A 15,205-nucleotide genomic window follows, 5' to 3' on the forward strand; every position below is an offset into this window, starting at 1 on the left:
AACTTTTAAACATTCAGTTGTACGTGTTGTCTTACATAATAACGTCAATCTCTGCATAAGCTGTTGCAGCATTGCAGCTCCGCGACTATACGCAGCATCTTTTATGTTGATAACGGTCACAGTATAAGTCCGCACATACCATTTTGCCAACTATCCTGGTCGCGTGCATCGTCTACACATAGAGACTCGCGTGCCGCGACGGTCAGACAACAGATGCGGCCAGTACTTGGACCAGTATATGTAACGGTTCTTAATAAAGTGCAGTGTTGTGTCAACCAGTTTACCATTTATTTATAAGGCGTCCTGGGTGGCCTGAATTGCCCCGGTAGATTCCAGATGCGACGCGCTTGCCGACTACAAACTTAAAGACTTGTCTCTTAATATTACCTTCGTGGGCCCGCGACTCACACAGGTGATCCCAGGCACGAAGCTAGTTCCAGTTCATCACGGGAGTGGCCGTTAACCCACACAAACTCTTCGACGACCCTCAAACCCATGTAGGGATCTTATTTGCAAGTGCCACAACGTAACACGTAATTAATTATTCAGAGCGAGTGTGTGTAGTGTCAGCGTATTTGTCAAGTGTAATTGTGTAACTTGTGCCCATCCACACTTTGTGAGATGCGGAATTAAAAACCAGCACCTAAATACCGTTTTATTTATTTCGTAGACGCCTCCCGAACAAGTAGGAAACAGTCCTCTACACTGTTTAGGGCCAGTGTGTATTAAAAGCAGGGACTCCCTCCCACCATCAACAGCCGCCGATCCTAGTGGAACACGCAGGGGCAAAAACCCACGACCACCTCGGTTAATCCTCGAATTAACCTGGCGCCCGCCGGAGATTTCATTAAGAGCCACTAAAACCACTAGGACCGCCCCGGGTCTCGATCACGAGACCGCAGGTGACGGCAAGGTTACACATATACGAATAATATCATTGAAAACAACCGACACAAATAAAAACCTACACTAGTAGCAGCTGAGTGCTGTGGTAGTACCATGTAAAGTGCTACATCTTGTTGTAATAAATTAAATCCTATTCGGAGTTACTTTCTTTCACCAGAAACAAATCACTGCTGGATCCAGCCAAGTGGCTTGAACTCCCTTGAGAACTCACTAAGCACCATTATCAGTTTTCTTCAACCATGAGACAGCCCATATGACGACACTCCAGTAGCAGTTTTAAGAATAGGCAATTATGTTATCTACCCGAATGGAACTACTAGATAATCCCTCTAGAGGAATTATTCCAACAACTTCAAGAATAGTACCCAGCTATGGCATGGCCACACATATGAATTAGCTCTCGCAGAATATCAAAATATGCTACAAATTTCTTAACCAGCAATATATTGTGCCAGAAACTTGGTATTTCGACACAATTTTTTTTTAAATTTTACTATATTTTTAAATTTATTTTTGGAAATTTTATTTTTCTTTATAATTTGGTTACTAAAGGGCGATTTACTCTTTGTTAGGTTGGTGTACTCCCCTTAGTTAAACTTTGTGCCAGTGGACTGAAGCACCTTTCCCAGAGACCTATAGGATATTTTGCAGATCTAAGACTTTGTTGGCAGAGCGTTTAACATTTCCCTCGCTTACAGGCACGTCCCAGGCCTGTAACGTTACTTCACTTCATGACTAAAACTGCATACAACAGCTCTGGACGAGCTGTTACCATTTCTCAGAGGCGAGCTGACCATAGCCTTTACCGTCACGAATACGTATTAGGTTCACTACCCTGGAGTCACGTCATGGACGCTAGTTCCCAGCATCGTTGCGCTTTTGTCCACCCCCCTTCCCTCTCGGTTCTAAGAATTCGCCTAAGACCAATGACCTGTCATAAACCCCAGCAGACAGCGACCGTCTCCAAGAGCGACGGGCATAATAAATGTGTGTGCCAAGATGGACCACCCCACGACATCTCGCGGCAGAAACAGTAACTTATTATCTTGGCCGCCAGAGTGTAGCACCTGAATGCCCCTTTATTCCCATGATAAAGCAGACGCCTTGGGCGAGTCGATTCTTTTTTATTTCAGACACTCCTCAACAGGTAGCGCATAGGTCGGCCAGTGCTACCAACATCGAGACATCAGTCAGAGTTTTTTTATGATGCCCACTCGGGGAACTTTGGAACCTTTCTGTCCGGACGTCCCAGCCCCCCCCCCCTCCTCCACTTTTGATAGAACAGTTACTTTTAATGACGAGACGCGGTTCTTCGCGAGACACTTCGCGCTGCGACTGCAGACGGACCGTTTGATTATCGGCGAGTCGACGAGACACTGCAAGACTTCCATCCGGCCGCAACCGACTATGTAGTCGCTTAAATAAGGGATGCTATCCCTATAATCTTCTTTATGTAGTTTAGTCCGTCTACATAGTACAAAGTGTGATAGTTAGTTTTCTTTTAAATTATTTCTTTTGAAATGAAAACATCTGCGCCCAGCCGCGCATTCGCGGGATCCAGTTCCTGGCTGGCGACGCATCGGTAAATAGAAGCCAACTCCCCTGTCTGGTGAGTGACGATCCGCGACTTTCCTCAACCTCCCCTTAACTTTTCCGGGCATTTTCTGCCCCGTATACTGTCTGTGTACAAGTTCTGATCAGTTTTGATTTGGACTGTTCGCAGACAGGGTCCAAGAGCCGGACGCCGAATTGGCACTTTCATCTCCCTTCTTCAACACCACACAGGCACCCTGGCATCACGTTCCCGTGTGATCTCCAGGAAACGAAGCCCCGACCTCCGGTGCTACCGTGCCTTTCAACCTTTTTTTGAACTTACCTAAATTACGCTGTCAGACGCAGTTCATCATATAAACATAATTTCTGGACTTTAATAATATATACTAGGATAGTTTAAACATATTTTGTATTTTTTTTATTGGTTATGTATTTTTTTAAATGAGACCTTTTTATAATTTCAATTAGGGCTAGCCCATATTTTTTCTTTCTGGATGTACCTGAGATCTGTTTAAGTACTTAATTTATATTGTATGTTTATATTTTTTAATATCTGTTATAAATTTTTCTTTAATAAATTTGACGTAATTATATTCAGACGGAATCACACCTTGTTTCTGTTCATTTCTAATAACAATGTGGAACCTTAAAGATCCCCAGCACAATATGAATTTGATGGCTGATACTCCATGAGTATGACACACCGATGATAAGCTGAAGATATCACTAATGAGTTTACGATGGTACATATTGACGTCGACCCAAGTGTCTCCTCGGCTCCTTCAGGCCGTTATGCCTCGTCAACGTCCTCCCTTTTCCCCCCCAGTGAACCCCAGTGTGTGCATCGGCCAGGGACGCACCCGCGTGCGCCCTAGCATGCCAGTGAGCCAGGGTCAATATGTAAATATTTCTATGTGTATATATTTCTTTCCAAATGACAGTGACTTTGTTTAAGTGTGTAAATAGTGTAACTGTTATGTATGTATTAACTATCGGCAACTATCGTGTAATTCTTGTAAACGTATCGCAGTGTCTGTATGTAAGCGCGGCCTGGCGCTCATCCGCGTCGCGAGGGGTGGCGCTCTCCCACGCCGGCCGATTTCCCCTCCCCTCCCCCGCAGCCCGCGCGCGACGGCCCGCGGACGGGCGGGGGAGAGCAGTTGAACTTAGGACTCGAGCAGCGGCGGACGTGCGCTCCGCTCCGCGCTGATCGCAAAACGGGTGTCTAGCTCACGGTCAGGCGACTCAGCCGTAGGACGAGCTTCTTTCGCAGCAGCCGTGCTGCCTACGTCGTGCCGCCCACGCGAGTGGGTGCCTGAGTTGCGAGTACGTAAGTTACGTCACGAGCCGGTCATTACGGGACGCGTAAGCTTCGTTACGCGTCGCAGAACTTTCGCCGACGTTACGAGTCAGTACGTAAGAACCGTGCACGCATCACGTGTCTTTGTGTGGGACTTAGTTACCCTTTGCCGAACCATCGCCGACGTTACGAGTCAGTACGTAGGGACCGCGCACGCGTCACGTGCCATTACAACACAGTTGACTATCAGGAACTTTGTTACGTAGATAAAAGCCAGTATGCGTCGGGACGAGTGGGCCGTACGAGACGGTCACCGGGAGTCCGGGTCATCGTGGGAGAGACGCGCAACCCGCGACGGATCCGCCAGGCCGCGGCAAGCTCTCTGAACGCAATAAAAGAGCTCGTGAACCGATTAACAGCGAGTGGTCCTTTCGATCTACCTGTCACACTACCTCACCATCCCTCCAGGTCCCGCATTTCCAGGTCCCGGCCACGTCGGCCTGGACCCACATCTCTCCGACGAGAGCAGTACGGGCATAACGGACATTTCTAGCAAGCAGGGAAGTAGGGACCAGAAGCCGAGGGACGTCAATATGAGTCGCAGAACATTAAGCAAGTACCGCCTCACTTACCTGCCAACCTCTCGTGCATGTACTTCAAGGCCGATCACTGACACTGAATAGCCTAACTCTGGTCATAGCATCAAAGTTATGGAAGAAATAAAGCGAAACAGGTTTTGAAATCAAATAAAATACTAAGAACAGATATACCTACTCGTTAAGTTAAAAACATAATAACTTCATTACTTAACACATAGTCAGTGCAAGTACCATTCGTGCTCTTACTCAAAACGAAACATGAATTGGGTGGTGACATCCCACATTGATCTCAAAGGATAATATTAAGACAATTAGTGTGTATATCAGAATGGTCTCATTGGCTGTGGTAACATGCGAACAGAAATAAAATATATTTATTTCCTCCTATTTGCACTATGCCTCTCCTGGGCAAACGACTACATCAACATTTTTTTTTAACAAAGAGGTAGTGGAGAATAAAGGAAGCAAGGAATGACTGAATTAAAAAAAAAAACTTTTCTATGTGATATTAAAAATTAAATATGATGGGCTTCGAAAGGAGGCATTTTCATCCGGTCGTTTGTAATACGAAATTATATTTTTCTGTAGATAATGACACGGAACAGTTTTTCAAGAGCAGGGGAAAAAATTGTACAATGTCTGATATTGTACTTCAATTTTTCTTTTCGTAAAGTTAATTTTATTATTAATCAAAACATTTTTTATTGTTAATTTATTGTTTTTATATGACTTTCTTTGTGATGAATATTTACATTCTACTGATGGCACTATAGTTTTGGAAGCATGTCGGAAACCATATCTAATGACGTCATTTCTCTTGGTTTGCCGGCTTCCCTGTACGTAGTTTTGTCAGCCCTCTTTGATCGAAAACCGGTAGCCATTACGTTGCATGTTGTGAATGAAATAGAGAATTGATGTGGACGGTTTCGTTGGTGTAATTTAGTCCGATTATGCGAGTGAAACAAGAAATCATGGACAATGACGACAAAGGGTAAGTTATTTTATTGTCTCACGAGAAGAGTATTCTATTTGTCACAGTAACTTTGCTGTTGCAGACTAGTTTTTTTTTTAAAAGCAAATTTAAACACATATCCGTAAGGGGCTCTTAATGCAGTCATTCTTCAAGTATTTATAATCGTATACCTAGAGAGGGGTGTGCAGAGCAACAATCGGCTAAGGCCCTTAATACAATGAAGGCCCGTCTACAACTGAAATGTGTGGTCCTAAACTGTGTCCGACGGACACTTATTATTAATTGGCCCACGTGACCCTCTGACGCCATGCTTGGTGTGGGAGATGGTTCGAATCTCTCTGCTCTGAATACATTGGTTAACTTGGACTTTTTGCCCCAGTCTGCCGTTTGGTAGCATAAACACTATACTTGAATTGCAGGTTTGCATTTCAAAAGATAAACAATACAATATACTTAACGGACATTTATTAGCATTTACTTTTGCCATACATAATAAACAACTATGGGAATACTCGGATAATGCTGCTTTTTAGAACTGTTTAGAACTAAGAAAAAAAATCTGAAAACATGATTTTTTCACACACTACACACTTCCCTAAATTTACTCCAAAGGAATGGTTTCGTAATTTCTGTCAGTTTGTGAAAAAATTAAATTATGTCCTACGTTACAATACCTGTTCTTTTGCGCTGCCACCGCCAATCATTGTTTACCAGCGATGAATATTTTTGAGACGTTCCAGAATTAACTTTGAAAGGAAGGTTTCTTAATTCCTACTGGTTTACAGCTTACATTAAAATACCTATGTAGGTATTCACGCAATCGTCGACATTTGAATTTTTTTTTCAGAACTGTAGACAATGTAGGTAGGTATAATGAAATTCGTTTAAATAATGACTAATACAATTAAGAAGTTTTAATGCATATATTAAATGCTTTATTATTAAATTATGTTATTGTATTACAAAATGTTTGTTTCGTTAGATTGCATTTAAAGTATGTGTTGAGGCGAAAATTTGAATAGAATTGTTAACGTCATTTATTTTCTGTGTGGAATACATTCTGTGCACTGAAATAGCGGTAAATATTTACTTGGGCGGTATTTCCGAAAACAAATGTTAAAAATCCGAAAATACCTTTATTTTATGCTCTTCAGCTTCCTCTTTCCATTAAAAGTGGCGGAGGTAAGAAATTCCAAATACTTTAGGAGATACCGAATTTTTAAATTTCATCATATGTAGTTGAGCGGTATTTGCAAAAAAAATGTTAAAAATCCGAAAATTCCTTTATCATATGCTCTTCAACTTCCTCTTTTCATTAAAAGCTGCGGAGATAAGAAATTCCAAATACTTAAGGAGATATAGAATTTTTTAATTTTGCAATACAAGACCTGTGGAACCATTCGAGCGGCGCCATTTTTGTTATTTTGCAGTGTGTTCGTGAATACGTGAATCGTGAATGCGTAATTAATAAAATGGTTGATTAGGTCAGGTCAGTTACATTATTAATACTTTCAAACTAAGCGGACATTAAAAATTATTTTGTGAATTAATTTTAATGGCTGTTTAGTTTTAAAATATTTATAATGTAACTGACCTGACCAAACAAACCCAGACAGAGGGTGAACAGTAAACTAAAATGGTCAATTAGGTCAGGTCAGTTACATTATAAATACTTTCAAACTAAGGTGATATTAAAAATAATGTGAATTAATTTTAATTATTCTTTAGTTTTAAATTATTTATAATGTAACTGACCTTACCTAACAAACCCGTAACAAAGGATGTACAGTAACAACTCACGTAAATTTTTTTGTTACTTATTACTTGCGCAACAATATCAAAATAACAAATAAGACTTTAAAATTAGAAACGTTAAAAACTCACCTAAGTTGGAGGCGGTAATTAAACACAGTTTTAAACAATAATTGAACTAAATAATCACGTATTAGTTCATTTGAATTCTGGCCTATCACGAACAATCACGTGACATCATTATCCAATAAAAAAAAATAGATCCTCGTACGTAAACAAGAAACAATGGTCCACGCACGCCACAGGAATGCGCTGGTTTTGTGCTGAAATTTAAAAATTTGATATCTCCTAAAGTATTTGGAATTTCTAATCTCCGCCGCTTTTAATGAAAAGAGGAAGTTGAAGAGCATATTGTCACGTGGCACCTTCGGAGGGGGGAGAGAATCGTAGCTCTTTACATAGAAACAACTCGCTTGGCATCAACTAGTCTTAACTTCATAAAATACTTTACTGTACCTAGGATCATAGGTTCGTCATCCCGTACAGGATGTCTGGTGAGAGCTGAACTAAGGAGATTTTGCAAAATAACATAATACTAAATTAAAATTATTTTATTCTTAAAGTCAAATAATCAACATCATTCTTGACGAACATTTACACATCGGGATTAAAATTTAAAACAATACTCTTCTTTACTTCCTTAACGATTGAACGACCTTACAAGAGAGAGAATGAGAGAACTTCACTAAACACTTCCCTAGTCCTTCCGAATACCTCAAATCATAATTAATACTTAAAATTAAAACAAAGATAAGTCCATACTCACATTTTCCGAAAAGCCTTTCTTGATCGATTACTTAAAACTAACGTAGGGGCCTCTCCTGCCCTTAAAATCCGAACGAACATTACATTTTAAAAATTATAACTAAACGACTAGTGACAAGGGCCATTGCCTCCGCCCGAAAGCTTGAAGATGACTACATTATGACCTAACTTAAATTAAACGACTCGTGGCCTCTGGCGTCGGCCATAGCTTCCGCCCGAAAGCTTGAATTCCTACATCACGAACGAACTAACAACTCGTGACCACAGGTGAGACGCATAGCCTCCGCCTGAGTGAGCCCCGAGTCACCACTCACTTGCGCTTAAATTCGCGCGCCCTGCCGCGCCTACCATAACAAAAGCTCGTTATTGAAGTCAAATTTACTTAACAACTAACTAGAACATCTGGGAAGACTACCCCCCCCTCTACCCCAATGTGCAGGCCACACCGCGCGGCTTGTTACGACAGCGCGCCCCAGTAACTGCGGCCCGTGGCTGCGCCAGCGCGCGGCCAAACAAACAAACAAAATTCTGCAAGCCCGCAGCGCGCCGCGCCGGCCCCGTGCCCCAATTACATGGTCACGCCACTTGTGCTGACGAGTGAACAGAGCAGCCAGCCCAGAGTCCCGTCAGTAAAGTCCCTAAATTTGATTTCAACAACCCTGCAAAATTTCAACCCGCGACATAACCCTCCCCTCACAGAGCTCGAGCCCCATCGAGCTACCTCAAAATTACAAATTGTCTTTTTCCATTAAACCATAAATATAAATTCCTCATTTCACAAAAATAATAATTTTCTTAGTTCCTTGCTGTCTGAACATACATCTAGATTCTGCATAAGATTTATTTTAAAACAACAAGTATTCATAAAATTAAATGTAAAACTTTTATCTGGTTTGTTCTCACAGGAACCTTCAGAGGCTCGAGTTCTCAATTCTAAAAAAATTGTTCTGTTAGTGAAGCTCTCTTTACAAATTAAATTACTGTTCTTAGTTTCTCAGTATTCGTTAAACAATGTGCAAATTCTTGATAATTATTATTATTTTTTTTTTTTTCGGTTTCCGTTTATTACCATACTTCTTTCGTTCTTCAAAAAAAAATTAAGTGTCCTTACAGTGTTTCAATTAATTAAACTCTTATCTCGTGAAGGTTGGTGCAACTCCTCGAAGTCAGTGTTGTCGAGAAGAGTAGCTCCCTGGGCTGGCCATCAGCAAACACCACTCAACTCCAACAGCTACTGGACTGGCTTCCAGGGCAGCTCACAACTTCTCCCCACATCTGCTTCGGAGTTGTGCCATCCTCATCACGAACAGATTACAATTCTGAAACATCATCAACAGGCATTACCATCACGCCTGACAAATACAAAACTAACTACTAAACTGCAATCGATGGGCAAGGATGCAAACACACAAAAAAATAAAATTAATTAATTCAACTGCTAACATAAAGTATCCCACCCTTAGCATAATCTAATCAGGCAAATAATTTGATAGGAAAAACTTAAGGAAGGGAAACATGACCTCCCATGATTTTCCCTAACTCTTGAGTCTTGATCTTCTCTATACAGCAAATAGTCCCCACGAAGTAACTGGGTTGAAGGTCAGTTCACATGACCCACCCATAACCTCTTCTACTCTTCTTTTCTTCTGGGGGCAACCACAATGCCCACCAATCTCTCTCCATGGTGCCGAACCAGCTATCCCATGAGAGTAAACAACGTAGTCAATAGAAGCGCAGAGGGGAAACACCAATCTCTGGCTTGTCGAGTCATAAAACTGCTTTATCTTCTTCTTCTTCTGAGTAAAAATATCTGACTAACCTTGCTTCTATTCTTCCAAACAGTAAAAGTTCATCAGGTATCTTCATGAAAGAAACATTCTAACTAATAATTCTTCATTTTTCTTCTTCTTTATTTCTGTTAGTTGTAATAGAAGGCCATGTTAGGGAGGTTATAGGGAAAAAGAGTGGCCAATTCCCACCCCATCACCCACCTAGATCATGACTAATTAACTTTTAAACTTTCTATTTCAAACAAATAAAAAAAAACCATTTTTATTCAAATTTTTAAATTATAGCTACTTTTCCTTCATAACCTCAAAAGCAAATCAATAATTCTAAATGAAATTGTGATTTACTGCATCCTTGTTCCATCCGATCTGTTTGTTTATAACCTTTCTGGTAAAGTATAAAATTTTCAAACATTACTAATTCAAAAAAAAGTAAATTCTGGTGTCCTTCGAGTTACAATTAAATTTACTATTTCTTAGCTTGAAATAATTTAAGTTTTCAGAACTATTTCATTGTCTAATTCACAACACTTAAAAATCAACTCAAAACAACAAATCATCAAAATCAATAAGATCATCTGACCTACCTATCAGTACTGTGAACTTGAACTGTTCGTACACATTTATAATAAGCTATTGTATTTAAATTCCAACCTAAATAAGGTTTTAAAAAAAACTACTAATCCCTCTGTAAATTAAGAAAATTAACTTTAAAAATTAAACTTAAGGTATTAGTTCTTTTTGACAGCTACCACAACTCACTAGTTCCATTACATTACTATAACCTAAAAAGTTCTGTAAATAATGTTTATAACAAAAAAAAACTCCAGTTACTGTCTTCCATAAAAAAAAATAAAACTTTACATGACCTTATTAATCTCCACTTGTAAGTCCATGGCTGCCAGCTTTCTCTTCTCTTGAATCTTCAGTCTTGGCTCTTGTTTCAGTGATCTTGTATCTTGTCTCTCGAACTCTTGTCATCTTGTAAACTGGACTGCTGCTCAGCTCATCTTAAGGAATCTGTAACAGTTTCAAAAATACATGTTAATTTAAATTACATAATTCCTGTTCTTTGGTCCTAAAAAAAAATTGTATTATTAGTACACATTACCCTGAAACAACATTATTATTCATTGTTTATTACTTAAAAAAAAATGCTTTACCATAAAATCCTTTTTTGTTCTTTTCATTAGGCCTATTTATTTTCCTTCTTCTTAATTAAATTCTGCTTCAAATGTTAATCTTAACTTAAGACCTACCATATATTTATTATTCATTACCTACATTATTTATGTTACCCTAAAATTCCCATAAGTTTCTAATACTTCCTATCAAAGACATTCTCTCTAAAAAAAAATTTACTTGTGACTCTTAACTTAACAAACTTAAAAAAAACTTTTACACTAGACTTAACTTATTATTCATTCTTAGTTACTAAATTTCTATATGTAAACTTTAGTACTTACAAACAAAAACTGCCTATTTCTCTCTACCTCTTAATCTCTTTCAATTATTACAATAATAATGTTACCTTGCATCTTTAAACTTTCTTCTTTTCAATTAAATTAGACATCTCATAACAATAAAAATTCTGCCTATACTCTTCTTATGGGTGTCCAACCCAACAACAAAATTTCAAATTCTCAAGTTTCCTTATATTTAAATTATGCAATGCACATAACCTCTGTGGTGCCTGTACCCTTTTAGGCCTACCACCTTCTCCTCTCACAGCATGACAACTCTTATTCCTCGGGGTCTGTATTCACTGTTCCAAATCAAATATCTCAAATAAATTAAAAACAAATTTATTATTTTAAGAAAACAAAAATTTACATTGAATTTACTATGGAGCCTGGAAATCTTAATGTCTCACAGCAGCTAACATGACTAAATCCCATGGAACCCCAGGTTTACATAACCTGTGCCCAAAAATTTAAGCATACCAGGCTTTCTCTGCACTGGTTTTACAGCATCACACACTATTTAGGGCCCCTGATCTGCCATCAGTCCCAAGGAGTTTTCCCACAACCCCTCTCTACACAAGCGCCTACCGCATTCCTCTCAATTGGCTATCGGTTTTACGGCATTCTTTTGGGATCCGACCATCAAGTTAGGGCTAATCGAACACTAAACCTCCATACTTCCAAACTAATGTAAATCAATTAAATTTTCTCTGTAAATTCTAAAAATCAAAAAAAATTATTCCAACATGCCAAAGAAACTTCCAAAAAAAATTCATAATCTTATCTTCAAACCATTAAAATAAAAATAAATAGATTACTCTGTTTTCTCCTTAATAACTGTAAACTGTCAACAAATATCATGTCGTAAATTTTAACTATGCTTACTGACTCTTAATCATAAAATCTCATTTGTCCTAATTAATAAACAACCGATTTCCTTAAAATCTCACTGTATCTCTCACACTCAAACTTCACTGGCTGAATATCTCAATAAATTCAAAAACAATTATCTAAACTCTTAAAGAAACTCCTCCCCAATTATTCAAATTACTTCACCTTATTTTATTTCATTACTTAAAACACCTTACTCAAAAAAAATTAATTAATTATCTAGCTATCTTCCATTATTATTTATTTACCGAACAAAACTTTCTCCTAAATTAATTTAGTAAAATTCAATTTCACATTAGGCAAGTACACTAACTCTCTACAGCAATGTTTCTCATTTCCCTCCTTCCTAACTGAATCCAATCTTACTTAACCTCCAGGGAATTTACCTCACAAAATAACCAAAAATTTCACTGTAGTGCCTATCTGCTATAGGCCCACTACACAGGGGGCTCTAACCCCACCAACAAACTTCATTGAAATGGTACCCTATCCCATACAGGATAGCCACTTCGGTACTACCATGGGGAACTCCTGCCCCAAACTACTCACAACTCTCAGGATTCTCCTGACCCTTAATTCCGTAGTCAGCCCATCTCCTATGGTCTGCGCTACAATTCCCTTTCTTCCCAGGGACACAACGCCTCACCTTAGGGTCCCTCGCCCTAATGAAAACATTAATTTTGTCTCTCTGTTCTTTTGGAGTAAATTCCCTCTACACACAAAATCTAGCCTTCCCAGTTTTCTCAATGCTTATCGATTTTATAGTGTACCTCCTTAATAATGTTTACAAATCCCAAAAAAATATTTTTAAAACCGAGGTAGAATTTAACTAACAAAAACATAAACAACTTACAACGAAACACTTCTAGCCTATACATCATACACTTCTTAAATTAAATTACTTACATACTGAAAGTTCCTCTTCTCCTAAAACACACTTAAATTTAAATTTATTTAACCAATAGTCTATTTTCTTATCGCTAAGTTACCGTACAGCTGATCAAAACAAGGTCACGGCCTGTCCACGTCTCCGTATGAGCCCGTGACGTCACCGAATTCCATCAGGTGCGCCAACCCTCGCTTGCGGTTCCTCCGTTCTCCGCTAGGTCTCAGCACCTCCCCGTCACGTGTTCACTCTGCCACGTCCACTGACGTGTCGTTCTGAAACAACTCTCAACATTTTTCTAATTAAAACAAAACATCACTATAAATTCTATAACTCTCTTTTACATAAACTCTCGTTTTCTCTTTAATTCCTTTCTAACGTTTATCCTTCCCTCGACTGATTTAATTCGTACGTCTCGTCTCCTACGCGCACGAAAACAAAACCAACTTCTCTTGAAAATAATTCCTATTTACGACAAAAAACTTTATTTTAAATTATAATTCTCTTAACCTACAATCTTAAAATGAACTTCAATTAAATTAAACCACTTGCATTATCTCTAATAAGCATTTAACTTATAACGTATTCTCCTCACGTAATAATCCCCGATATAAATCTACAATAAATTCAACGACTTAAAACAACTTATCACTATAAACTTTATCCTTACAAGTATCCTCAAATAAACATCTGTTACGTCAAAAAAAAAATCTCAAAGACTTCCTCCACTATAGACTAAAATTCCGTAATCCTCTCCTCAAGTAAACTCTTAATAACCTGCTATCAGAAGCTGAAACTAACTTAATAATAAACATAAAAATCTACCTCTCTCTCTCCAGAAATAGAACCTACCCGGCGCCTCCACCATTTCTGTCACGTGGCACCTTCGGAGGGGGGAGAGAATCGTAGCTCTTTACATAGAAACAACTCGCTTGGCATCAACTAGTCTTAACTTCATAAAATACTTTACTGTACCTAGGATCATAGGTTCGTCATCCCGTACAGGATGTCTGGTGAGAGCTGAACTAAGGAGATTTTGCAAAATAACATAATACTAAATTAAAATTATTTTATTCTTAAAGTCAAATAATCAACATCATTCTTGACGAACATTTACACATCGGGATTAAAATTTAAAACAATACTCTTCTTTACTTCCTTAACGATTGAACGACCTTACAAGAGAGAGAATGAGAGAACTTCACTAAACACTTCCCTAGTCCTTCCGAATACCTCAAATCATAATTAATACTTAAAATTAAAACAAAGATAAGTCCATACTCACATTTTCCGAAAAGCCTTTCTTGATCGATTACTTAAAACTAACGTAGGGGCCTCTCCTGCCCTTAAAATCCGAACGAACATTACATTTTAAAAATTATAACTAAACGACTAGTGACAAGGGCCATTGCCTCCGCCCGAAAGCTTGAAGATGACTACATTATGACCTAACTTAAATTAAACGACTCGTGGCCTCTGGCGTCGGCCATAGCTTCCGCCCGAAAGCTTGAATTCCTACATCACGAACGAACTAACAACTCGTGACCACAGGTGAGACGCATAGCCTCCGCCTGAGTGAGCCCCGAGTCACCACTCGCGCTTAAATTCGCGCGCCCTGCCGCGCCTACCATAACAAAAGCTCGTTATTGAAGTCAAATTTACTAAACAACTAACTAGAACATCTGGGAAGACTACCCCCCCTCTACCCCAATGTGCAGGCCACACCGCGCGGCTTGTTACGACAGCGCGCCCCAGTAACTGCGGCCCGTGGCTGCGCCAGCGCGCGGCCAAACAAACAAACAAAATTCTGCAAGCCCGCAGCGCGCCGCGCCGGCCCCGTGCCCCAATTACATGGTCACGCCACTTGCGCTGACGAGTGAACAGAGCAGCCAGCCCAGAGTCCCGTCAGTAAAGTCCCTAAATTTGATTTCAACAACCCTGCAAAATTTCAACCCGCGACAATATAATAAAGGTATTTTCGGATTTTTAACATTTTTTTTTCGCAAATACCGCTCCACTACATATGAAGAAATTTAAAAATTTGATATCTCTTAAAGTATTTGGAATTTCTTACCTCCGCCACTTTTAATGAAAAGAGGAAGTTAAAGAGCATAAAATAAAGGTATTTTCGGATTTTTAACATTTTTTTTTCAGAAATACCAACCAAGTAAATATTTACCGAAATAGCTAACACATTGAATTTTTTTTGCAGTCTTTCTAAGGAATTATTTTATGACAGCTATCGTATATTCTGTGTTTGTCATGGCTG

The 15,205-nt window shown here is 39.1% G+C and overlaps 1 protein-coding gene across 36 annotated transcripts in view; it reads left to right on the forward strand.

Moving 5' to 3' along the window:
• The first annotated feature begins 5,122 nt into the window (after positions 1–5,122).
• LOC134537089 (heterogeneous nuclear ribonucleoprotein 27C) overlaps positions 5,123–15,205 on the forward strand; it is a 278,967-nt gene continuing 268,884 nt past the window's right edge. For 10 of the 36 annotated variants that reach the window (XM_063377530.1, XM_063377507.1, XM_063377453.1 and 7 more), the window contains exon 1: positions 5,176–5,350. In XM_063377530.1, coding sequence (XP_063233600.1) covers positions 5,310–5,350 — 41 coding nt within the window. In that variant the 5' untranslated portion in view covers positions 5,176–5,309. Of the gene's footprint in view, positions 5,351–15,205 lie in introns of all 36 variants that reach the window. The other 26 variants (XM_063377364.1, XM_063377381.1, XM_063377372.1 and 23 more) reach the window with 10 other exon arrangements.

The sequence above is a fragment of the Bacillus rossius genome, chromosome 1, assembly GCF_032445375.1.
Source record: "Bacillus rossius redtenbacheri isolate Brsri chromosome 1, Brsri_v3, whole genome shotgun sequence".
NCBI lineage: Eukaryota > Metazoa > Arthropoda > Insecta > Phasmatodea > Bacillidae > Bacillus > Bacillus rossius.